This window comes from Rana temporaria, chromosome 4 (assembly GCF_905171775.1).
Source record: "Rana temporaria chromosome 4, aRanTem1.1, whole genome shotgun sequence".
Taxonomy (NCBI): Eukaryota; Metazoa; Chordata; class Amphibia; order Anura; family Ranidae; genus Rana; species Rana temporaria.
Window position 1 is genome coordinate 265,214,647 of NC_053492.1, and position 27,522 is coordinate 265,242,168.

The following is a 27,522-nucleotide window of genomic DNA, read 5'->3' on the forward strand; positions in this document are numbered from 1 at the left end:
TGTTTCCACATCAAAGGTATCCAGGATTTAGCTGCATTTAGTAAATGACATAGGACAGATTTTATATATGTTTTTGTTGGAAAAGTGGTAATATGTAATAAAAAAAACACCGGATCATACGGAATTTGAAAATTAGTACATTTCTGGGCAATCGTTTGAACCATTGTCCAGGAAAAAGTCAACTTAGGACACATCCAAAATATATACAGAAACATCCCTCTATCTGTACCACATCGCCAGCAATGCTCTGACGCATCTGGAAAGATAGCATGAAGTCGACTAGGTGTCATATACCATCTTGTAAATAACTTATAATTAGTTTCCTGCACGCAGAAATTATCAAATACCATCAAAAGAAAGCTCTATTTATTTGTAGGAAAGAAAGGACGTCAATTTTGTTTGTGTACAGTGTTGCATGACCGCACAATTGTCAGTTAAAGCGACGTAGTGCCGTATCGCAAAAAATGGCCTGGTTGGGAAGGGGGCAAATCCTTCCGGGGCTGAAGTGGTTAAAGCGGGATTCCACCCGCAAATTTTTTTTTTTAAGTCTTTTAATAAGGACACTTACCTGTCCTACTCACCCGCGCTGATGCCCCCCCCCCCCCCATGCCGATCCCTCGATCAGTGCAGGTCCCGCGCCACCATACACATACCATACTATGGCTTCACTGCCCGTTTCCTACTGCGCAACTCTCACGCTGACTTGTGAATGGGTAGCTGCTCTCTGGGATTACACACAGTTCCCAGAAAGCAGAGTGCCCCATTCACTAAAAGAGGATGCAGAAGAAGACAGACCGCGGTTAGGGAAGAGGCAGATTACAGACTTCCGCATAGCAACAGGTATTTCGGGTGAGTATAAAAACAAAAAAAGGTTTTTTTTTTAAGATTTTTTTGTGAAATATTTATTTTCCTGGGTGGCACTCCACTTTAAGTCAGTGTACATTGAGCCTTACATCTCCTGCTGGTGTAATGAGCACACGTGCCTGCCCCTAACACAGGTTTACACAGGGATGCTTTCCATGGTAAAAAAAAAAGAAAAGAAAGAGCTCTCCCCATCTGACTAGAGTCATTATCGTGTCTTCCTCCATTTGCTCTGTCTCCTATTGTTCTGCTTCATGTTCTCTTAAACATTCCATTTTGTAATCTGTAGAAAACGCTGTGTAGAAAATGAGCGCTCCTAGAATGGAATCAGTAATGTGAATACCAACACCTCTCTTCCCCACAGCTAGGTCGGTATCACGTGACTACATTCTAGGCACTCCAGGATCCTGTAACTTCCGGCTCGCTCTTCAAACTTTATTGACAACACACACTTTGTTTACCGGTGCGCCTTCTCCCAGCGGGCCTTGCGGCGGTGCAGTCTGACGTACTTCCTGGTCCATCATGGCCTCCGTCTTAGTTTCTTACAGCAGTGGCTCTGACTCTGAAAACGAAGCGGAGGATAAAGGTATTGGCTCCCACCTGGAGCCTTTACCAGCGGCGGCGGGGACGCTGATGGTGGTGAACTCGGCGCCTGAGGTGGCAGTGAAGGTGAGTACAGTGTGAGGTGTATGAATAGCTCCATTCCATACCACCTCTACATTGCTTTCCCTGGACTGATGTGTACGCAGGGCTCGCAGCATCTGCAGACAGCATGGTTGGTGTATGTTATCTCTTCTATTGCCCAGCAAAGACTATTTTATTCACATTCGTGTCATGGGAAAATATAACCTCCTCCTCTAAACCCTGATCACTAGGAACCAAGCCTAGCTACAGACAGTGTTGTCGTTTTGTATAGTGTGGGGGTGAGCTTTAGAACTTGGCATGATATGAATGCTGTCAGTGTCCCCACTGAATACATTTCTCCTCACTTCCTGTTGTGTCTGACACCCATCTCTAGGCCAGGAAGTGAGAAGTTATCTTCCCAGTGGGGATACAGACAGTAGTAAGCCCGATATAAGTACTTCCTCTCCCCCATGCCACAATAAACCTGTTTAATTTATTGCATGTGGCTCTGTTGGGGAGGTTACATATATATGATGAGGTGTACGCTTCATTTTGGGAGGGGGGCATTTCTATCCAAGGCCTCTCCAAGACATGTGACTCTAAAGTACTTTAATGTGTGGGAATGTGGTGCCCAACATTGATGATGGACTTTCATGTTTATCACAGGGATAGAAAACCTTGGCACACCAGTAAGGATGAGCTCTGGCGTGTTCGCATAGCCCGCCAGGAAGTGTGCATGGCGCTGCGCTAATAACAGCCAGGGAGACATTTCACGATCCCCGCAGCCGAGCATCGGGACAATGTCTCCCTGCTGTGATTAGCACAGCGCCGTGCACACTTCCTGGCGGCTCTGCACGTGTTCTATGCGAACACGCCAGAGCTCATCCTTGCACACCAGCTTTGCAGAAACTGCAAAACCCATAATGGCTCTGGGAGACATACCTGTGGCTGGCAGTCTTGCAGTGCCTTGTAGGACTTGTGCATCCACAACAGCTGGAGCACCAAGGGTGCCTAATCCTGGCGTAGCACATTGGTGGGAAGTGGCAGTTATGAGATAGTAATTTCCAGCGCTGAGAGGTTTTCTTTAAAGAGCAACAAGGGAATCTGTATTCCAAGACTAGGTGCATGCTGCCCTCCTCAGACGGGGCAATCCGATGAACGCAAAGCAAAATGCAAGGCGTGCTTTACCAATGACCTTTATTAAATAGTAAAACATGGGTACTGACGAAGTGCAGCTCCTCAATGAGCCATAAAACCACACAGTGTAGAATAGTGCGGACACGTGTTGTAGCACATCAAGTGGTAAAAGCTGATGCATATTGTCTGAGCTTTGAGGAATGGAGTGTGCCCCTGAAATGCGTCAGTTTATCCCTTGATGTGTTACAACATGTGTCCGCACTATTCCACGCTGTGTGGTTTTATGGCTCATTGAGAGTTACACTTTGAGTAATAAAAGCACATCTGCAAAGCTACGAATTTAGGGTAGATAGTTCCAATCAATGACAATAGGGGCAATCGGGTACATTACGAACAGGTAACTCACGAGGGGGGAAAAGAGAGAAAAAGAAAAGGGGGGGGGGACTCCAAAAAAAGGACGACAAAACAGGGAAAGAGACAAAGGGGGGGGAGAGGGGCAGAGGAAGGGAGAAAACAAGTATATCATATTTAGTTGTGTGTGTGGTTGCATGACAGAATCGCATTGGCGAAACAGGGTGTTTAAAAACCGCACTAAGCTTGTTGCCCCAAAAATTTGCAAGAGCTTCTTTTGGGCAACAAGCGCACATAGGATGGCCCATTGAAGTGAATGGGCTGCCCTCTGCGCAACACGAGTAAACGTGTAAAGTGTGCTTTCAGAATTGCAATTGTTAGGCGCTCATTAAAAGTTGGATTTGAGGAATATAAAAGCTTTGGGAATTAAAAAAAATTGTATCTCCATTGGCCCAAGGGAAAGAGCCCATAATTTGTATTCAAATCTGTTACAAATTTAAAGCGGTAGTTCACCCTCACTGACTTGATTTTACCATCGAGACAGGCATTGTAGCGCGAGCTACAGTATGCCTGTCCCGATTTTTTTAACCCCGGACTCACCTTGTAATCGGACATCGTAGATTTCGGCTCCCGCGGGGAATGGGCGTGCCTATGGAGAGGGAGGATGATTGACGGCCGGCCCTGGCACGTCACTCTCCCCGAAGACAGCCGGAGTAGGTCTCGGCTCTTCACGGCGCCTGCGCACAGGCTATGCGCAGGCGCCGTGAAGAGCCAAGCCTATTTCGGCTATTTCCGGAGAAGCGTGACGCGCCAGAGCCGGCCGTCAATCATCCTCCGTCTCCATAGGCACGCCCATTCCCCGGTATCTTCGATCTACGATTACAAGGTGAGTACGGGGGTAAAAAAATCGGGACAGGCATAATGTAGCTCGCGCTACAATGCCTGATTTTATGGTAAAAGAAAAAAAAATTTTTTTTTTTGCGTTGATAGGGTGAACCCCCGCTTTAAGATTAGAGTTTACATGTACTTGATGTAAAAGCAGGCATACAGGTGAAACTCGAAGAATTTAAATATTGTGCAAAAGTTCATTTATTTCACTAATGCAACTTAAAAGGTGAAACTAATTTATGATATAGACTCATTACATGCAAAGCAAGATAGTTCAAGCCGTGATTTGTCATAATTGTGATGATTATGGCTTACAGCTCATGAAAACCCCAAATCTACAACCTCAGAAAATTTGAATATTACATGCAATCAGTAAAACAAGGATTGTACATAGAACAATATCGGACCTCTGAAAAGTAGAAGCATGCATATGTACTCAGTACTTGGTTTGGGCCCCTTTTGCAGCAATTGCTGCCTCAATGCAGCATGGCATGGAAGCTATTGGCCTGTGGCACTGCTGAGGTGTCATGGAAGACCAGGATGCTTCAGGAGCGGCCTTCAGCTCTTCTGCATTGTTCAGTCTCTCATCTTTCTCTTGGCAATGCCCCATAGATTCTCTATGGAGTTCATGTCAGGCGAGTTTGCTGGCCAATCAAGCACAGTAATCCCACTGTCATTGAACCAGGATTTGGTGCTTTTGGCAGTGTGGGCAGGTGCCAAGTCCTGCTGGAAAATGAAGTCAGCCTCCCATAGAGCTCGTCTACATGAAGTGCTCCAAAATCTCCTGGTAGACGACTGCATTGACCCTGGACTTAATGAAGCACAGTGGACCAACATCAGCAGATGACATGGTTCCTCCCCAAATCACCACAGACTGTGGGAACTTCACACTGAACTTCAAGCATCTTGCAGTGTGTGCCTCCTCATTCTTTCTTCATACTAGTCTGGAGCCTTGGTTTCCAAATGAGATGCAAAATTTGCTCTCATCAGAAAAGAGGACTTTGGACCACTGAGCACCAGACCAGGTCTGTTTTTCTTTAACCCAGGTAAGACGTTATTTTTTGTTCAGGAGTGGCTTGACAAGAGGAATACGACATTTGAAGCCCATGTCCAGGATCCGTCTGTGTGCGGTGGCTCTTGATGTACTGACTCCATCCAGCCTCAGTCCACTTATGTGAAAGTCCAACACTTTTGAATGGCCTTTTCCTGACAATCCTCTCCAGGCTGCGGTTATCCCTGCTGCTTGTGCACCTTTTTCTTCCACACTTTTCCCTTCCACATAACTTTCTATTAATGTGCTTTGATACAGCACTTCGGGAACATCCAACTTATTTTGCAATTACCTTTTGAGGCTTTCCCTCCTTATGGAGGGTGTCAATGATGGTTTTCTGCACAACTGTTAGGTCAGCAGTCTTTCCTATGATTGTGATTCCTACTGAACCAGACTGAGAGACCATTTAGAGCAGTGGTTCTCAACCTGTCTAGTGCCATGACCCCTTGAAAAAAATTCCCAATTTGTGGGGACCCCTAACGGTAAAATTATTTTCCTATCGTGGGTTGTCGGCACCCAAGGTAAAATAAGTAATTTGCACCCCTAACCCACTGACATTTAGCGATCCCTGAGTCCCTTCCACTCGTACAATATTAGAACCCCTTATAGTACATTTTAGGATGTACCACTCTTTCTTTGTTCTCCTTTCTTTCCCTTTTATCTCTCTCTATCCTAATTTCTTGTTTGTTATCCCCATCCCTCTCTAGACGTCTTTCTTGTTCTCTCTCTCCCTTTTTCTTTGTTTCTCCCCCTCTTTTCCACTCCTTTCCATGTATTCTCTATTTGTATTCCTTCTCTTACTCCCTGGTGGGGTGTATGAAATCAGTGGCAGTGCTGGCGGGGAGTTGGGATTCAGTGGCACTGCTGGTGGGGGTTGGGATGAGTGACAGTGCTGGTGGGGAGTTGGGATGAGTGACAGTGCTGGCGGGGAGTTGGGATCAGCCAACTTAGGTGCTCTTGATCAAGGTCATCTGCTGATCTGAGAACTGTCGTGGGGACTTTTAAAGGCAACTCTAATGACAGGCAGTGTTACTCACTGTGTCTCCAACTTTGTGGTTTCTCGTAGCAGTGACACCTATGCTGAAATCAGCAGATGGGGTCTCCTCCAGCCCCTCCCACTTCACATTCCTCACCAGTCAGCTGACCTCTAGTCCCTGCCTCTCAGCTATGCCGTGAACTGAATGGGCGGCTGTGAAGAGGCTGAGTGGGCGGCCACAGGCTTCAGGAACAGCCCAGGTTTCGGGGACCCCCTGGCAAATCCTCATTTGACCCCCAAGGGGGTCCCGACCCCCAGGTTGAGAACCACTGATTTAGAGGGTCAGGAACCCTTTGCAGGTGTTATGGCTTAATTAGCTGATTAGAGTGGGACACTTTGAACCTAGAAAATTGGAACCTTTCACAATATTCTAATTTTGTTCGATATTGTGGATTTGGGGTTTTCATGACCTGTAAGCCATAATCATCACAATTATGACAAATCACGGCTTAAACTATCTTATATTGGTTTCACCTGTAAGTTGCATTGGTGAAATAAATGAACGTTTGCACCACAAATTTTTTGAGTTTCGCTTGTATATTGTGGGAACATTTTTAAAGTGTTTAGTAATCCTTGGAGAAAGTAGTGGTGTCCCCATAAAGGTAGCAATGAAGAGTTATAAGTTCAGTTTGGAATGCAGTTTCTTTTTTTCTCATATTTTTTTTAAGATCTCTTGTGAGATCCTGGGTCTTGTATGGCCCCATATGAATTGTCTTATTATATGTAATTGGAAATATGTAGGCCAGACTCCCATGGGTGTAATTTGGAATAATATTTGTTTTCCCTGACAAAGAGCAGTTGAGGTGGGCTCACACAGTCAAATCTTGTCCTAATATTGTTTTAATGGAGTGAGATCCCCACATATAACTTATTTTTAAATGGGTACGTTTTATTACTGAGGAGCATATTGACATGTATTGTACAGTGCTTTGGAAAAGTATTCATACCCCTTGACATTTTTCAACTTTTGTCATGTTACAACCTAAGACGTAAAAGTATTTTATTGTGACTTAATGTGATAGTCCAGGGATCCTCAAACTACAGCCCTCCAGCTGTTGTAGAACTACACATCCCATGAGGCATTGTAAACCTCTGACATTCACAGACATGACTAGGCATTATGGGAATTGTAGTTCCTGAACAACTGGAGGGCCATAGTTTGAAGATCCCTGTGATACACCAACACAAAGTGGCACATGTTTGTTAAGTGGAAGGAAAATTATAATTTTAGTTTTTTTTTACAAATATGTGAAAGTGTGCCATGAATTTGTTCTCGGCCCCCTTTACTCTGATACCCCTAACTAAAATCTAGTGTAATCTCAGTATAAATACAGCTGTTTTGTGAAGCCCTCAGAGGTTTATTAGAGAACCTTTGTGAAAAAACAGCATTATGAAGGCCAAGGAACACACCAGACAGGTCAGGGATAAAGTTGTGGAGGAATTTTAAAGCAGGGTTAGGGTATAAAAAAAATAAAATATCCCAAGCCTTGAATTTCTCAAGGAGTACTGTTCAAACCATCATCCAAAAATTGAAAGAGTATGGCATAACTGCAAACATTCCGTCCACCTAAACTGACAGGCCAGTCAAGTAGAGCATTCATCAGAGAAGCAGCCAAGAAGTCCATGGTAACTCTGGAAGAGATCCACAGCACATATCTGGTCTTTATGGAAGAGCGGCAAGAACATACCCATTGTTGAAAGAAAGCCATAAGAAGTCCCGTTTGCAAGAAGCCATGTGGGGGACACAGCAAACATGTGGAAGAAGGTGCTCTGGTCAGCTGAGACTGAAATTGAACTTTTTGGCCTAAAAGCAAAATATTATGTGTGGTGGAAAACTAACACTGCATATCGCACTGAACACACTATCCCCACCGTGAAACATGGTGGCAGAATCATGTTGTGGGGATTCTTTTCTTCAGCAGGGACAGGAAAGCTGGTCAGTTGATGGGAAGATGGATGGAGCCAAATACAGGCTAATCTTAGAAGAAAACCTGTTAGAGTCGGCAAAAGACTTGTCGCGGATGTTCACCTTCCAGCAGGACAACGACCTTAAACATACAGCCAGAGCTACAATGGAATGGTTTAGATCAAAGCATATTCATGTGTTTAGACTTGCTCTGTCAAAGTCCAGACCTAAATCCAATTGAGAATCTGGGGCAAAAATTGAAATTGCTGTTCAGAGACACTCCATCCAATATGACAGAGATTGAGCTATCTTTCAAAGAATGATGGCCAAAAGTGTCGCTCTAGATGTGCAAAGCTGGTAGAGACATACCCCAAAATACTTGCAGCTGTAATTGAGGCTAGAGGTGGTTCTACAAAGTATTGACTCAGGGGGGGCTGAATACAAATGCACGCCACACTTTTCACATATTTATTTGTAACAAAAACTAAAAACAATTTATCATTTTCCTTCCACTTCAACAACTATGGTTCTCACTTTGTGTTGGTTTATCACAAAATCTCAATAAAATAAGTTGACATTTTTGATTGTAACATGACAAAATGTGGAAACTTTCGAGGAGTATAAATACTTTTTCAAGGCACTGTAAATAAGAAGTGCTTCTGCAATAATGCAAAAAGTAGTGGGCTAGGGGGGGCATTCCTTTTGCTTTCCACTATATTGTTGTAGCGGTCAGGATAGGTTTTAGTTCACAGACCTGAGCTATAGAAGGTATAAGGCCCTGGCTGATCCACCCCCCCCCCCCCTTGGGCTCTGGAGGTGGATTTGTGGGATACTTTGTGTTTATCATCAGTTAAAGTGGAGGTTCACCCGGAAATTAAAGTTTTTAAGATTAGATTCATGCTCATTCTGTCTAGGTTAATCGGGTAGCTTTTTTTGTTAAATCGAAGCCGTACTTACCGTTTTAGAGCGCTCTTCTCCGCCACTTCCGGGTATGGGCTGCGGGACTGGGCGTTCCTTCTTGATAGTCTTCCGACGGTCGCATCTATCGCGTCACGATTTTCTGAAGTAACCGAACGTCGGTGCGCAGGCGCCGTATAGTGCCGCACCGATGTTCGGCTTCTTTCTGCTACTCGTGACGCGATAGATGCGACCGTTGGAAGCCTTTTGGAAGACTGTCAATCAAGAAGGAACGCCCGCTCCCGAAGACCCATACCCGGAAGCGGCGGAGAAGATCGCTCTCTAAAACGGTAAGTACGGCTTCGTTTTTAAAAAAAACTAGCCGATTCCCCTAGACAAAATGAGCATGAATCTAATCTTAAATTTTTTTTTTTAGGATGAACTCCCGCTTTAAATATTGTGTTAAATCTCTATGAATTAATGTACCTTAGAGTTCAACCCTGTAAGTTATGTGATATAAGGAATCGGAAATGACAGTTGTGCTCAAAAGTTTACATATGTAGAGGTAGACCAATATGGGTTTTTCTCTGGCCTATGCCGATATTTAGAAATTGGGGCGGCCGATGGCTGATATGATGCCTATTTTTGTGGCCGATTATTTTAGGCTGATTTAAAAAAAAAAAAAAAAAACCTCACCCACTCCACTCCTTGCTGCTTACTCCTGTCACTCTAGCACACACTTGATGTCGCTTGATGCTGCCAGAGCCGCTGAGTGGAGAAGGGAGGAGAAATGGCGGTCAGTGTAAAATATCGGCCTAATTTTGATAACGGCCGATGCCGATTTATCAAAAATGGCCAAATAGCGCCCGATATATCAGTCTACCTCTATAACCTGGCAGAATGTATGATTTGTTGGCAATTTTTCAGAGAATATGAATGATGACACAAACTTTTGTTTTCATTCATGGTTAGTGTTTGGCTGAAGCCATTTATTATCAATCAACTGTGTTTACTCTTTTTTTAAAAATTATAATGGCAACAGAAACTACCCAAATGACCCTGATCAAATTTTTACATACCCCAGTTCTTAAAGCAGAGTTCCACCCTAAAGTGGAACTTGCACTCATCTGATTCCCCCCCCTCCGGTTCCACAAGTGGCACCTTTTCGGGGGGAGGGGGGACAGGATACCTGTCTTTGACAGATATCCTTTCCCACTTCTGGGAGTCTGGGCCGCGGCCTGTGATGTCACTGCGGGGCTGTCTTCTCCTCCCCTGGCCCTCACGCATGTGCAGTAGGGTTCCCGGTGTAAAGCCGAAGGGCGACACTGCTGGGTTCCCTTACCTGCAATGGCAGCACCCGGCAGCTGATTTTCATAATCGGCTGCGGTGCCGACATCGAGCGACTCCAGGACAGGTAAGTGTCCTAATAAAAGCCAGCAGCTGCAGTATGTGTAGCTGCTGGCTTTTAAATTTGGCCAGAACACCGCTTTAATTCAGTGTAATGCCCCCTTTTTAAATCAATGACAACTTGACGTCTTTTGTGGTATTTGTGGATGAGGCTCTTTATCTTCTCAGATGGTAAAGCTGCCCATTCCTCTTATGGAGAAAAATTATTGGGCCGTCTTGCATGAACTGCACGTTTTTGAGATCTCCCCAGAGGGGCTCAATGATATTGAGGTCAGGAGACTGAGACGGCCACTCCAGAACCTTCACTTTATTCTGCTGTAGCCAATGACAGGTCAACTTGGCCTTGTGTTTTGGATCATTGTCATGTTGGAATGTCCAAGTACGTCCCATGCGCAGCTTCCTGGCTGATGAATGCAAATGTTCCTCCGGTATCTTTGATAACATACTGCGTTCATCTTGACATCAATTTTGACCAAATTTCCTGTGCCTTTTTTGTAGCTCGCATCCCCCAAAACATCAGCGACCCCCTCTGTGTTTCACAGTAGGAATTGTGTACCTTTTTCATTATAGGCCTTGACTCCTCTCCAAATGTAGTGTTTATGGTTGTGGCCAAAATGCTACGTTTTGGTCTCATCACTCCAAATGACTTTGTGCCAGACGGTTTGAGGCTTGTCTTTGTGCTGTTTGGGGTAGTGTAAGCGTGAGGCTTTGTGGCATTTGTGTAGTAATGGCTTTCTTCTTGCGACTCAACCATGCAACCCATCTTTCTTCAAGTGCCTCCTTATTGTGCATCTTGAAACAGCCACACCACATGTTTTCAGAGAGTCCTGTATTTCACCTGAAGATATCACCGCACCCTTGGGAGAGCGCTTCCCAGGGGGGCTGCCAGAAGCGGGAAGGAGCCCAGAGAGCTGCCGAGGGACCCCAGAAGATGAGGATCAGGGTCACTCTGTGCAAAATGAGCTGCACAGTGGAGGTAAGTAGGACCTGTTATTAAAAAATAAATAAAGCTTTACAACCCCTTTAAGCCAATATTAGCAAGGGTTGTTTGGAGAAGGTTTATACATAGTTAGGGGGTACATCTCACGAGGCCTTAACTTGTGGACGACATTAGTGGGTTAATAAGCATACAATACAAAAATGAATGCCACTGCTAAGTTGTGTTTTTTGTGATAAATGCTTTGAGAAGGTTTTTTTTTTTTTTTTGCAACTGGAAAAATGTTCTTGATAGAACAGTGTAATTTTAAATTGTCACCTTGGAAACATGCTGCGAAGTTAAAAGCTGGTCTCCCACGCTCAGCAGTTAACAGCTTTTCACTTTGTCGAGGCTGATAATTCATTGCTGTGGAGTACATCTATTGTATACCTGACATTTCATGAATTTCAAGTCCTAGGGACACCTTTTTCTATTGTTGATTTGGTAGGAGAATGGCAACGTTGAGCTGCACAACAAACGGTCAAGCTGTTTTTATATTTTCCCGTCGTGCTTTTATATTTAACCAGTATGTTTCCTGTTAGAAAAAAATTAGCTTACATTTGTATTCAAGAGTATTATTGTAGTAGCTCTTGTGTTTATTTTTAGATATTCATTGATGAGCTCTGGATACCACCACAAAATATTCATCTGAACCTATGCAAAGGTCTAATATGCACATGCTGATTCCTCATCTTATGAAAAGGAAAACGAACATGAATATTTGCATGCTGAAATTATTTTGTACTGACGATGAGCTTGGTGACATTTGCTTCTCCTCTTGTACATCTTGCAGTATCTGTCCTGCAGTAACATTTGGAAGCATAATACTGAAACCTGGCGAGTGACTACCAAAGGCGAGACTGGGACAGAATCCTAGTAATCCCCATGTTGCAAGGAATAAAAAATCTTTTTTTGTTTTATATGTTTTGGAGGGATTAAAGTGGATGTAAACCCTCCTCACATTTCCCCAGTGAAGTGAAAAGCCTCAGATTAGAGCTGCACAAATCGTTTAATAAAAAAAAAAAAAGTGTGTGTGTGTGTGTGTGTGTGTGTGTGTGTGTGTGTGTATATATATATATATATATATATATATATATATATATATATATATATATATATATATATATATATATATATATATATATATATATATATATATATATATATATATATACATATACATATACATACATACATACATACATACATACATACATACATACATACATACATACATACATACATACATACATACATACATACATACATACATACATACATACATACATACATACATACATACACACACATTTTAGCACAAACCCTAGGAAATAATTTTCTCTAGTCGTCTTCCAGGACAGCCTCTTGAGACCTTGGGCTCCTCCCTCCGGGACAGGAAACACGTACACCCTTTTCTTTAAAGGGCGGTCCTCTAGATCTCCTCCTCAGTTATTGTGTTTCCTGCCAGAAGGGAAGGAGCACGTTTTTTAAGGGACTTTTAAAATGCTGGATTCCCTCTCTGCCTGGTACCCCTCTGCTCCTGCTAGGAAGAGAAAGGTCACCGTTTTTTTCACTGCTGTCTAAAGCTCAGAGAGAGTGGGAACCCTTGATGTCGGCATCCCCCCCCGCAGTACCCAGTACCTGTTGCGTTGATCTCCTTCTGAGGGCACAGCGCGGTACATCAGCTATGGCGGCGGCGAGAGACGCTGGCTGGCCATGCCGCTCTGCACTGCAGAAAAGAAAAATCCTCTTCCGGAGCGGCGCTGAGGGGCGGGACGGATGCGTTCCACAAGGCGGAAGTGCGTCACCGGAACGGCGTCATCAAGGGGCGCTGTCGAAACCTAGTCCCATTCGACTTAAGCGCGGCAGTGGAAGGAAGGCACACGGAGCGGTGTGTTCCATACGCAGCCGGGCTGTTTAAGGACACAGGACCGATGGAGGAAGCGAGGCAGGCTACAGACTCCGGGTCCACCGGCTCCGGCGTCTCCCAGGTAAGGGGGGCTAGGCTGACTCTTCACTTACCTTGGGGGACATGGTCTGAATTATCTCAGGACCTTTTCTCCCTCCCTGGGCAGGGCCTGTGGTGGAGGGCTCCACAGCACTTACCTTTTCTGACACACGGGTGGTTGTCAGGGGGCATTGTCTTTTATACTAAAACATGGTGTTTGTGTTTGATTTTAGGTCAAATCTCAGGACAAAACGCCAGCACAAGCCCCTAAAAGAAAGTGCGCTGTATGTGGGGAAAAATTGGGTTCCAGCTGGAAAAAGCCTCTATGTGTAGAGTGCATCTCCAGTCTGGTCAAGGATGACTCTGTGGCAGAATGCCAAAAAGTCTTATCATCTGTAAAAGATGAGCTAGCATCCACTTTCAAATCTTTCCGGGGAATGATGGATAGGATGCAGATGCCGTCCCCGGTATATAGGACCCCTAGTGCCCCGTCCTTGGCAACTCCGGTCGAAGGGGATGAGCATGAGGAGGAGGAAGCAGGAGGGTCCACTCGGTCCCAGGCTTCCTCTCAGGTAGATTCAGCTTCTGGCTCTGAGCTAGAAGAAGAAGACTCTTCCAGGGGGACTAGATATAGACTGTCTCTAGAAGATGTGGGAGACTTGCTTAAAGCAATATATGAAACCCTAGAGATCCGAGAGGAACAGGTCCAGCTATCTAAGCACGACCAACTTTATCAAGGTAGTGCTGTAAAGACCAGGTGTTTTCCTGTTCATAAGTCGTTGGTGGAAACGATCTTGTTGGAGTGGGAGCAACCAGAAAAAAGACCTTTTTTTGCAGGGAACCTAAAGCGTAGATATCCCTTTGAGGAAGATACTACGCTCCCATGGAACAAAGTTCCAAAGCTAGATGCACCTCTGGCCAGGGTATCAAAAAGAACTGACCTGGCCTTCGATGACCTTGGAACACTTAAAGATCCGATGGATAAAAGGGGTGACATCATTTTAAAAAGGGCTTGGGATGCTTCCACTATTGCACTTAAACCAGCGTTGGCGGCTACCTGCGTAGCCAGGAACTTGGAGTGTTGGCTTAATCAACTCCAAGCGCATATCACTGCTGGTACATCCAGGCAGCAGATCTTAAAATCCTTCCCGTTACTCTTGAAGGCGGCTGGCTTCCTAGCCGATGCTTCCTCAGAATCGGTGAAGCTTGCAGCCAGATCGGCAGCGTTGGTCAACGCAGCCAGAAGGTCGGTCTGGTTAAAGACATGGACGGGTGACGCCGCATCAAAATTAAAACTCTGCGGCTTACCTTTTTCTGGCGATCACTTATTTGGTCCGGGTCTCCAGGAGGCACTAGAAAGGACACAAGATAAAAAGAAAGCCTTCCCGGAAAGAAAAAAGAAAGAAAATAAACGCTTTTTTCGAGGGTTTAGGCAAAACCAGAAAGACCGGGATTCACATCCTAAAAAACATTGGGTGGGCCAAAAGGGACGTGGAAGAGGAGGAATCTTGTTTAACCCTCCTCAGGTTCCCCCCAAAACCCAGTGACACTCAGGTCCCTGTGGGAGGAAGATTGGGGGAGTTCCTCTCACAATGGACAGAATTAACAGTCAGTCCGTTTGTACACGACCTCATAGAAAACGGCTACAGGCTGGAATTCTCAGTTCCCCCTCCCCCAATATTTTTGGTCACTCAACCTCCCAGAGACCGGGAGAAGGCAGAGGCCCTGGGTCTCCTTTTAGGGGACCTGTTGGATCAGAGGGTTCTGTTGGAAGTTCCCCAGGAGGAGGAAGGTCAGGGGGTGTATTCACATGTCTTCGTGGTGAAAAAGCCCTCAGGAAAGTACAGACTGATTTTAAACCTTCGTCCCCTCAACAAGTGGGTCCGGTACAAACGGTTCAGAATGGAATCGATATTTTCAGTCACCAGTCTGATCTTCCCAAAGTGTTATATGGCCACCGTGGACTTACGGGACGCATATTTACACATTCCGATCCGTCAGGAATGCCAAAAATTCCTGCGTCTAGCGGTAAGACTGGGTTCTGCTACCAAACATCTGCAATTCAGGGCCCTCCCCTTTGGCCTGTCTTCCTCGCCAAGGATTTTTACCAAAGTCCTAGCAGAAGCCCTGGCACCACTGAGACTCCAAGGAGTAACAATAGTGCCTTACCTAGACGATCTGTTGTTCATAGCCCCGTCTGGTCATCAGTTAGAGAGCGACCTGAAGGTAGCCCTGTCTTTCCTGCGTTCCCTGGGTTGGCTGGTCAACGAAGAAAAATCGCAGATGATACCATCACAGGAGGTGATGTACCTGGGATACAGAATATCCTCAGTAGAAAAGAAGATTTTCCTTCCCAAGGAAAAAATTCTCAAACTGGATCAGGCGGTTGCTTTTCTCCAGACGAATCAGGAGATCAGCATAAGGCAAGTTATGCGAGTTCTGGGTCTGATGTCGGCCTGTTTTCCGGCGGTACCCTGGGCCAGATTTCATTCGCGTCCTCTCCAGGCACATATGCTCAAACTTTGGAGTGGCAGGAAGGAGGATTTGGACCTCACAATACCTATCCCAAAGAGCATTCAAAGAAACCTATGGTGGTGGAGAGCCAGAGAAAACCTGGACAAGGGTCTTCTCTGGGATCCGCCAGTGGCTCTGGTAATGACCACCGATGCCAGCAGGGGGGGTTGGGGCGCCCACCTGGGAGAAGTTTGGACCCAGGGTCAGTGGTCGTCCTCGGAGGTTCTTCGGTCATCAAACCAAAAAGAACTGTTAGCCGTTCTAAAAGCCATTCAGGGCTTCAAGTGCTATCTAGTGGGTCAGCATCTACAAATCAGGACGGACAACGCTGCCACAGTAGCTTATATAAACAAGCAAGGAGGCACAAGGAGCCCAGCCCTACAGGCAACAGCTACACAGATCTTGATCTGGGCAGAGAAAAATCTGGTACACCTTTCAGCTGTCCACCTAAAGGGCTCACTGAATACCCTGGCAGATTTCCTCAGCAGACAGGTAGTATGTCAGGACGAGTGGTCTCTAGACCAGGAGACTTTCTACCAGATAGTCTCACTCTGGGGACTACCAGAGGTGGACCTGTTCGCAGCAGAGGAGAACAGGAAGGTTACAACATTTTTTTCCATTCACCCACAAGACAAAGCGAAGGGGATAGATGCCTTTTCACATCCTTGGCATTTCAGCCTGGCATACGCATTCCCTCCAGTGAGGTTGATTCCCAGGGTAATCCAAAAATTTCTCAGGGAACCCGCGGATCTGATTCTGATCACGCCTTTCTGGCCCAAGAGGCCATGGTTCGCCAGCCTGTGGAGGCTGGCCCTGTATCCACCTTGGACACTTCCAGAGAAAGTAGATCTACTGTCTATAGGTCCAGTCCTTCATCCTCAGATAAAGAACCTGAAACTAACTGCCTGGTTTCTGAAGAGCAACTATTGAAAGCACGGGGTTTTTCAGATAAAGTGGTCACGACTCTCTTAGGGTGTCGCAAACCGGTAACTAGAGCAATATACTCTAAGGTGTGGAAAAAATTCAATTCCTGGAAGATACAACAAGGAATGAATCATTCTGGCATCCCAGTAGTGCTAGAATTTTTGCAGGCAGGTGCGGACTTAGGCTTATCAGTCAGCACTCTCAAAGTACAGGCGGCTGCCTTAAGTATTTTTTTGGATGTACCTCTTCAACAGGATCGCTTCGTCAAAAACTTTTTCAAAAGTCTGACAAGATCTAATCCAACTAGGATTAGAGCCTGTCCCTCTTGGGATCTGTCCTTGGTACTAAAGGCTCTTACTAACAAACCATTTGAACCGCTGGAAGAGTCTTCTCTGAAACATGTTACCCTTAAGACAGTCTTTCTAGTGGCCATAGCCTCAGCCAGGAGAGTCAGCGATCTTCAGGCCCTCTCTATTAGGGAACCCTTCCTATCTGTATTTGATGATAGGATAATTCTTAGGACGGATCCTAGCTTCCTACCCAAGGTAGCCTCTACCTTTCATAGGACTCAGGACATTGTCCTACCAACCTTGCTTTCCTCTTCAGAAAATGATGAAGGGGAATTTTTGTCCTTATTGGATGTTAAAAGAAGTCTTTTATTTTACTTAGAAGTCACAAAGGAATTTAGACTATGTGACTCACTTTTTGTTAACTTCTCAGGTGCCCGCAAGGGTCACAGAACATCAAAATCCTCTATTGCCAGATGGCTCAGGATGTTGATTGTAGAAGCATATACGTTAGGGGGTAGGGAACCACCTACAGTTAAAGCACATTCTACTCGGGCAGTGGCGGTTTCCTGGGCAGAAAGAGCAGGAGCGTCCCCGGAAGAGATCTGTAAGGCGGCAGCCTGGACATCTTACTCAACCTTTGCAAGACACTACCGGTTGGACCTGCTGTCAGACAAGGATCAGGCCTTCGGACGAAGGGTCCTCCAGACAGTAGTCCCACCCTAAAAACCAGTAAGTTCTTGCTTGTCATCTCAAGAGGCTGTCCTGGAAGACGACTAGAGAAAGACCGGAGTTAGGCTTACCGGTAACTCTGTTTCTAGGAGTCTTCCAGGACAGCCGGAGTTTTTCCCACCCGGTGTCTGTTAAGGAACTGTAATTGTGGTGAAGATATAAAATGATCTAACGATGTGTTAGTAGACTATGTCTTTCAGGATCTTCTGGTATTTCTCGGGCAAACTGAGGAGGAGATCTAGAGGACCGCCCTTTAAAGAAAAGGGTGTACGTGTTTCCTGTCCCGGAGGGAGGAGCCCAAGGTCTCAAGAGGCTGTCCTGGAAGACTCCTAGAAACAGAGTTACCGGTAAGCCTAACTCCGGTCTTTTTTTATGTCGCACTGTTTGCCCAGCGGTCTTTTGAAACGCAATTTTTTTGTGTGGGGAAAAAAAAATACACTTCAATGAATAAAAAAAACATGTAAAGTTAGCCCATTTTTAACTTTTGTTTTAACCACTTACTGGGCACATATACCCCCTTCCTGTCCAGGCAAAATGTCAGCTTTCAGCACTGCGTCGCTTTAAATTAAAATTGCGCGGTCGTGCCACGTGCCTCCCAAACAAAATTGACGTCAATTTTTTATTTTTTTTCCCCCACAAATAGAGCTTTCTTTTGGTGGTATTTGATCACCTCTGCATTTTTTTTTTTTTTTTTTGTTTTTTTTTTGTTTGTTTTTTTGCGCTATAAACAAAAAAAGAGCGTCAATTTAAAAAAAATAACACTTTTTAAATATCCCATTTAAGAAAAAAAAAAATTCCCAGTTTAGGCCAATATGTATTCTACATATTTTTGGTAAAAAAAAAAAAATCGCAATAAGCGTATAATGATTGGTTTGCGCAAAAGCTATAGTGGCTACAAAATAGGGGATTGATTTCTGACTTTTTTTTTTTTTTTTTTTTTTTTTTACTAGTAATACAGCAATCTGCGAATTTTGTCACGACTGCGATATTATGCCGGACACTTTTGACACATTCTTGGGACCATTCACATTAATACAGCGAACAGCGCTATAAAAACGCACTGATTACTGTATAAATGTGACTGGAAGGGGTTAACACTAGGGGGCGAGGAAGGGGTTAAATGTGGATCCTGGGAGTGATTCTTACTGTGGGGGGAGGGGACTGACTGGGGGAGGTGTCAGTCTCCTCTCCCTGACAGGACGTGGAGCTCTGTGTTTACACACAGAGCTCCACGTCCCTGCTCTAAAACTGCCGATCGCGGGTACCTGGCGGACATCGCGGCCGCCAGGCACACGCATCGGCATCGTGGTGACGGAGGACCCCGAGGCCGTAAAAAGACGCAATCCTGGATTTATAGCGCCACCTTGAGGCCGTCTTTTTACTATGGCCTGGGTCTGAAGTAGTTAATGTGAAAGATAATGTTGCGCCGTGAGAACCGTTGAATCGTTCTCTATCTTCTAAGCAAAAAATTGTGATTCTCATTTTAGCCAGAATCGTGCAGCTCTACCTCAGATGATACACGGAGATAAAACCAATCTCCCTACATAAGTTTTACATGTATATCTGTTGTCTTCAGCTTGCTATATTCTTAAGAATTCTTATATCGGGTTAGAATTTTCACTTCGTCATTCAGCAGTACACTGGCAGACGGCTGATTGGAGGAAAGGTCCCCCCCCCCCTTCCACATTGGCAGAAAAAATAAGAGACTTTCAGAGCTGTGCTGTGCCAAGGCAAGCTTTCTGCTAATCTATTTATAGCAACTTCCCTCTACACAAATTTTCAGTGGCTTTTATCTCCTGTCTAAGGCCTAGTACACACGAGAGGATTTATCCGCGGATACGGTCCACTGGACCGTTTCCGCGGATAAATCCTCTCGAGGATTTCCGCGGATTTGGATCCGATGGAGTGTACTCACCATAGGATCGAAATCCGCGCCGAAATCCCATCGCGATGACGTGTTGCGCCGTCGCTGCGATGATGACGTGCGCGACACTGTCATATAAGGAATTCCACGCATGCGTCGAATCATTACGACGCATGCGGGGGATCCATTCGGACGGATTGATCCGGTGAGTCTGTACAGACCAGCGGATCAATCCGTTGGGATGGATTCAAGCGGATAGATTTGATAGCATGTCTTCAAATTTTTATCCGCTTGAAATCCATCCCAGGGGATAAAAGTCTGCGGAAACAGATCCGCTGGATTGTACACACCAGGGGATCTATCCGCTGGAGCCGGTCCGCGGATCAATTCCAGCGGATGGATCCTCTCGTGTGTACGGGGCCTAAGAGGTTGTCAAAAGTGAATCATGCAGATAACCGAAGAATGGAGCCGCATAAAGACATGGGACTTGGGGCTTTGGGGAGAGAGAGAGATAGGAAAACGCTACAGATATATGTGCCATATTTTTATTGCTGTCTGTGCTGTAATTCACTTTCTCTATTTGTCCTGTTTTACTATTATCATTGACAAGGTACTGTATAAGAAAATCCCATGTTTGGGGTTGTTCACAGAAAAGTAATGGAGGGAAAATCTTCTAATGGGGGAATTAGTTCTGGTGTCCTGGGGGTCCCCAATGAATTCCTTTTAGTTTGCAAGGATTTCCTCTCACTTCCTGTTTGACTATGGGACAGGACGATAAGGGAAATCTTCCCAATGGGACACAGATGGCAAAAAAGACAAGGGTTTTAACCCTCTTTCTCTAACCAAAATGGGGGGGGGGAGTTTTGCCCTATAGTTCTACTTTAAATGTGTCTGTTGTGCTGCAGAGTACTCCTGATTAGCACAATCTTCTCGCATTACATATCGACAAGATTTGAGAGATCTATTTTTCTTTTCTTTGGACAATACAATACAGGCATACCCCGCTTTTAAAGGAAAAAATATATATATATATTTTTAAATAACAATCATACTTGCCTCCACTGTGCAGTAGAGCTGCACGTTTCTGGGAAAAGTGAGAATCGCGATTCTTTTGCATAAAATGAAGATCACGATTCTCAAATTTTTTCAAAGTTATTTTCAACACAAAACGGAGCTTATGTGGTTAAATACAGTATATGTAAATCTGATGGACTGTTTACATGTTAAATTTTAAAAGCCGCAGCAAACCTGCTGACCTTACATGGTTGCTAATGTGAAAGAACACCTCTGATTTTCACATTTAAAGCGGTAGTTCACCCTCACTCACATGATTTTACCATCAAGACAGGCATTGTAGCGCGAGCTACAGTATGCCTGTCCCGATTTTTTTAACCCCGGACTCACCTTGTAATCGTACATAGAAGATTTCGGCTCCCGCGGGGAATGGGCGTGCCTATGGAGAGGGAGGATGATTGACGGCCAGCCCTGGCACGTCACTCTCCCCGAAGACAGCCGGAGTAGGTCTCGGCTCTTCACGGCGCCTGCGCACAGGCTATGCGCAGGCGCCGTGAAGAGCCAAGCCTATTTCGGCTATTTCCGGAGAAGCGTGACGCGCCAGAGCCGGCCGTCAATCATCCTCCGTCTCCATAGGCATGCCCATTCACCGAGGGGAGTCGGTATCTTCGATGTAGGAGTAAACGGTGAGTACGGGGAAAAAAAAATCGGGACAGGCATACTGTAGCTCGCGCTACAATGCCTGATTTTATGGTAGAACAAAACATTTTTATTTTTTTTAGGTTTATAGGGTGAACCCCCACTTTAACTAAATGTCACATTGGCAAGCATGTAAGCATTTGCTGCTGCTTTTAAAATGTAACATGTAAACAGTCCGTCAGATTTACATATACTGTATTTAAGCACATGAGCTCCGTTTTGTGTTTAAAAATAACTGAATGCTAAAACTCCTTTGGGTGTAACAAGATGTCCGCTTGCTCCCTTCTGCACAGTAATGTTAGTGAGGAGTGTGGGGTGGAGCAAGATGGCGGCGATGAAACGTCACTTGCTGACGAGACAGCCACCGCCGGGTGTAGCAAGATGGCCACTGCTCCGGAGCTAGGCCGAAGCCGGGGACTTTCCTATGGCCACACCCAAAAATCACGGTCATCCTGCCTGGAGATCGCGCGGGGGGGAGGAATCGAGATTGCGGCTCTACTGTGCAGCTCATTTTGCACAGAGTGGCCCAGATCCACGTCTTCTGGGGTCCCTTGGTGGTTGTCTCTGGTCCTCCCCGCATGAACTCCATACATTCATGCGAGCGCCCTGGCATTGTGTGCGGTCCTTGCGCTCCCGTGATACAGCGAGCGGCCATAACCACTCACTGTATCACTCGGCACACTGCATCATTGGATGTGATTGACAGCAGCGCCAGCAAATCAACGGCCAGGCTGAGCGGCAAAGAGGATGTCTGGGCCGAGCGCGGGACTTTCGAGGGGGTCAGGTAAGTATAACGGGGAGCCAGTATAGTCGGAAGTTTTTTCACCTTAAAGCGGATGTCCGCTGAAAAACAACAATAACAGCCAGTAGCTACAAATGCTGCTGACTTTTAATATCGGCACACTTGCCTGTCCTGGAGTCCAGTGCCGTCCGCAGCAGTGGACGAGCGATCGCTCGTCACTCTGCTGTCCCCCCACCATCCTCGGCGAGGGAATCGGGAAGTGAATCGCTCCGGCTTCAATGCCCGGTTCCCTACGGCGCATTCGTGAGTCGCACTGCGCCGTCTGACTGGCTCCCACTGTGTTCTGGGAGTCGAGTGTTCCCAGAACACAACGGGGGGACCGGTACGGGAACTGACGTTCTACCCGCAGACTGTGTGGGCGGAAGTGGGTGCAAATACCTGTCTTTAGACAGGTATCTGCACCCCCCTTCCCCTGAAAGGTGTCAAATGTGACACCGGAGGGGGAGGGTTCCGATCAGCGGGAGTTCCGCTTTATGGTGGAGCTCCACTTTAATGCACAGAATGCATTAAGGTGAAAAAACTTTTCCTTTAAACCCCTTTAAGTACACTCGCGAGTAAGGACATACCCGCGAGTGTATGCAAAGTGCCTTACAAGTATGGTACAGACATTTCCTTTTCCTTTTTTTTTTATCTATCTATCTATCTATCTATCTATCTATCTATCTATCTATCTATCTATCTATCTATCTATCTATCTATTACCTGGAAAATGCCAAGTCTGTGGACTGCACGAGGCCATGGTAGATTATTTCATAAAGCAATTATTGATATCTATAATCTATGAATTATTCTCAGCTGGCTAACAGTAAATACATGTGCCCTGGTTTAATGCAATTAAGTAGTATGACATTTTCCATTTTCTTCTTTTGAATCCTGGATATAATAATACAGTGAGCTCAAGTGGCTGTCTTTTCACTTGTAATTATCTGCCTCCGGTTAATTAGTCATTATTCTCCACACGAAAGAATCCTCTTTTTGGCACACTTGAGCTTTGGCCAACCAGTAAATATTTGCTGATTAATCTTCATTTGCATTGTCTTTATACACAGAATAACCTCTCCCTAGTGTGTTTACAATGATATTAGAAGTCACCTAGGAGATCATTCGCCACAAAAATTAGGAATGCCACACACTTTAGTGTAGAACTACCCCTGTATGTATTATATTCTGTAAATAGGAGCGCCTTAGTAACACTTTTTAATAAGCATTTGACTATTTCAGCTTTATTGTAGAAATTTTAAAGGGGTGTTACCTCATCCTTCGATTTTTGCTTTTAAATGTCCTTATTTCTTCTGAGAAATCCTCACTTCCTGTTCTTCTGTCTGTAACTCCACACAGTAATGCAAGGCTTTCTCCCTGGTGTGGAGAAGGCCTCTTGAGGGGGGAAGGGGTGAGCAGGCAAGTCAGGACACTCTTTACTTTGCAGATAGAGAAAGGAGCTGTGTGTTAGTAGGCATCCTGACACTCCTGCTCGCCCCCTCTTCCCCTCCTCAAGAGGCTTTCTCCACACCAGGGAGAAAGCCTTGCATTACTGTGTGGAGTTACAGACAGAAGAACAGGAAGTGAGGATTTCTCAGAAGAAATAAGGACATTTAAAAGCAAAATGGAAGGATGAGGTAAGTGAAGGAGGACTACACTAAGGTAAAGGAAGCTATTTAGGGAATTTTTTTTTTTTTTTTACCTTTACAACACCTTTAAGGCTTCATGTACACTGCCGCTGGTGAACGGATGTTTAGGAGCAGTTGGGTGTTTTTTTTTTTTTTTTTTCCAGCTGCCCCTAAACTCTCCTCTGTTATCTTATCAGAACATGTACACAGGGTCGTTTATAGTAGTTTCTAGGCAGTTGAGTTTAGAAGCATTTTTTGAAAAGCAAAAAAATGCGTTCAGGACTCATGTTTAGAAGCATTTGAAACGCCAAATGCCTGTAAATGCGGCAACTCGCGTTTTTAGACATGTTTTGTTTACAGGCATTTAAAAATATATATATTGTTTTTTAAACGCTCCTTAAACTTCATTTTCTGTCTAGTTGAATCTTTCAGGAGGTTTTAAAACGTCCGTGTACATTACGCCTAAACCCACAATGGTAAAATCGGTTTGTATTTGCAGTAAAGCATGCTTGTTGCACTCACTGTGGAACCTTAGCGGTCCCCTTCTTTTACTGTCCTCATTCCATCTGCTGCTATTACTGAGCCATAGGAGGCACTGTGCACGTGTTTGGTGTGTGCTAGAGAGTTTTTGTTTTTTTGAGGATGAATGTGATCAGCACAGGGCCAATCGGCACTGTACAGACAGAGGGTCATGCAACCTCATAGGTCAAATGAAAACTCCTCCACTATAAGCTGTAAACCAGTACTCGGCTGGACACTGATAGAAGTCACAAAACGACTATATACTGCTGATGAGAAATGGTATTTAGCAGTTTTTATATTTTCTAAAATAATTGCATTTCCATGTTCTGTGTACGACCAGATATAGTGAATGCAGGGTCCTGGGTTTAGTAACACTTTTTTTAAATGGTAATGATAAACGAATACACGTGAAATAAAATATGAAAGTGCATATGACATGAAAGCTCTAGTCTAGCACCACATGTTCAATGTGTCCAACAACTTGGAGCTCGCCAGAATATATTGACCACTTATTTAAGTTCTTGTTTGGAAAGCCATTCTGCACAGTTTGAAAGTATGCAGAATACAAACATCTGCTCTATGGCTTCTTAAATTACTTTGAACTGTGTTTGCTGTTGTAAAAGTACCGTATGTTTAAATAGATACATTGGAAATGCTCGTTTACAGGATCTATTTTACATTGATTTAATGTCTTGCATCATTTCTATTGCAGGAAACTGTTGATGTCGGAATCCATCTTGACCCACATGTTAAAGAAATACAATACAACCCTACCTATGACACCTTATTTGCACCTGAGGTAAACTAGCACTTTGTAATTGTTTCAGAAATGTCATAATCTATTCTAATAGCCGGATTCAGGTACAGTTACGACGGCGTATCAGTAGATGCGCCGTTGTAACTCCGAATCCGCGCCGTCATAACATTAAGCGTATGCTCAAACTGAGATACGCTTAAATGTTGCTAAGATACGACCTCCTTAGCCGTCGTATCTTAGCTGCCTATTTACGCTGGCCGCTAGGGGCGTGTACGCTGATTTACGCCTAGCAAGATATGCCTAGTCACGAACGTACGCCCGGCCGTCACAGTAAAGATACGCCGTTTACGTAAGGCGTTTTCAGGCGTAAAGATAAACCACCAAAAAGATGGCGCAGCCAATGTTAAGTATGGACGTCAGGACCGCGTAAAATTTTTCACATTTTACGTCGTTTGCGTAAGTCGTCCATGAATGGGGCTGGACGTAAGTTAAGTTCACGTTGAAACCAATGAGTCTTTGCGGCGTAAGTAAAAAACGTCATTTACGTGGGGTCACAATGAATTTACATACAACACGCCCACATCTTACACATTTGATTTAAGCGGGCTTACGCCGGCCCAGTTACACTACGCTGCCGTAAGTAAGAGAACAACTTATTTGTGAATACAGGACCTGCTGCTCTGACTTACGGCAGCGTAGTGTATCTGAGATACGCTACGCCCGCCTGAATCCGACTATATCAGCCTGCCGTGATATTTAAAGCTTCAACATAATCTTACTGTTTCAGGGCAGCCACAGCCTGTTTTAAAGCAATGCTAGGCTTTGCAAGGTCTAAAGGATTTCTCAGAAAAAACTGTTGCGCTAAAAATTACAAATTAGAAATCTCATGAGAAAAACTAAAATTGTGCCCTAAACCTCTATTGGTGACAAGGGACTCAAATCTGATAAATAAAAAAAAAAAACATACAGCTAATCCATATATGAAAAATAATCGCATGCAGCCCCGATTGAAGCCCAATCTGCATTCTTCACCAAATTCTTTGATACATTAGATCTCTACAACTCCCCACACATGATAGTCGGAGGTGACTTTAACCTGTCCGCTCACCCAGCTGTTGATAGGAGTAGAGTGGCCCCCTCCTCTAAAGCCTTTACCAAAACCATCAATCGTTCACTTAGTAAATTCCAGTTGATCGATTCTTGGAGAGCACACAACATAGGCATTAAAGCATACATTCATTACTCCCACGATTGTTATGCCCGGCTAGACTATATTTTTTTGCACACCTATCCGTCTGGCAAACTCGTCTAAGGCGACGATATACCCCTGCCCATGGTCTGATCACAATATAGCAGCTTTTGAAACCTCCCATATTGGGCTGGCTCCTACTACCTTTAAATGGCGCCTCAATGACACACTTCTCACTGACCCTTCTATTCACCAGCAAATTAGCACACACATTGAGGAATACTTCCTAGAAAACAACAGAGGATGTACTTCCCACCTCTGTCTGGGCGGCCCATAAGGCGGTCCTAAGGGGGCACATAATTAACATTGCTGCAGCCAAGAACAAAGACAAACTTACTGATATAAAGTGCCTTACCAGAAACCTCAATGACTTGTACAATAAACTGAACATTCCCCCCCCCGCCCCCTAAACTTGACCAAACTTATCCAAATCAAACACCAAGCCTTAACCCTTTCACGCCGAGCGTACGCATATATGCGTCCTCGGCTTTCAGGGGTTATACCGGGGCGATTGGCTATCCAGACATAACAGCCGATGCGGCTAAAAGCCGCTCGGTTGTTATGCCGGAGGAGCGGGAGGGGACATCCGCCCCCCCCCCTCCTCCCACCGCCTCTCGCCGCTCTGACCAGGCCTCCCGTCCCACCGGGAGACCCGATCCTCCATCCGGTGCCTTCTGTGTCCAGGCGGAGACTGAAACTAAGCCGTAAACGGCTTTGATTCAGTCTCCGTAATGGAAACACGGAAGCGACGTCATGACTTTACTTCTGGGTTTCTCGGCTGCCAATGGCGCCGGATTTAAAAAAGTACACAGTATTCAGAATCGCCGTTTTCAGCGATCTGAATACTTTGAAGTACAAAGGAGGGATCGGGGGTCTTTTAGACCCCCGATCCCTCCATAAAGAGTACCTGTCACCACCTATTACTGTCACAAGGGATGTTTACATTCCTTGTGACAGTAATAAAAGTGATCAAAATGTAAAAAAAATAAAAATAAATATGAACAATTAAATTTTAAGCGCCCCCCCTTCCCGCGAGCTTGCGCAACAAAGAAAACGCATACAGAAGTCGCGCCCGCATATGAAAACGGTGTCCAAATCACACATGTGGACTTGTAGTTCTCAATGGTCTGAGTGATAATCAGAACACTTGTAGTTCATTGATGCTTATGTGGGCGTTCTAACTGAAAGCCTTTACAGGTATAGTGGTATAGTGAGAAAGCTTAAAGTGGTTGTAAACCCTTACAGACCACTTTAACCTACAGGTAAGCCTAGATTAAGGCTTACTTGTAGGTGCAACAAATATCTCCTAAACCTACACGGTTTAGGAGATATTTGCTGAAAAGGCTGCACCGATGTCTACGGTGCATGCGTGCTGTAGACGATGAGCCAGGCACACTGAGCGTGTCGTTAGTGAAGGGGATTGTGCCGTCACTGACGGCTCCCGTGCACATGCGTGGGAGTGATGTCAT

General features: G+C 45.0%; 1 protein-coding gene across 1 annotated transcript in view; it reads left to right on the forward strand.

The window, feature by feature from the left end:
- The first annotated feature begins 1,321 nt into the window (after positions 1 to 1,321).
- Positions 1,322 to 27,522, forward strand: part of CDC40 (cell division cycle 40) — an 80,859-nt gene continuing 54,658 nt past the window's right edge. Inside the window, exons 1-2 of the mRNA XM_040350235.1 lie at positions 1,322 to 1,530; positions 24,760 to 24,846. Of these exons, the coding sequence (XP_040206169.1) occupies positions 1,384 to 1,530; positions 24,760 to 24,846 (234 nt within the window). The 5' untranslated portion in view covers positions 1,322 to 1,383. The remainder of the gene's footprint in view (positions 1,531 to 24,759; positions 24,847 to 27,522) is intronic.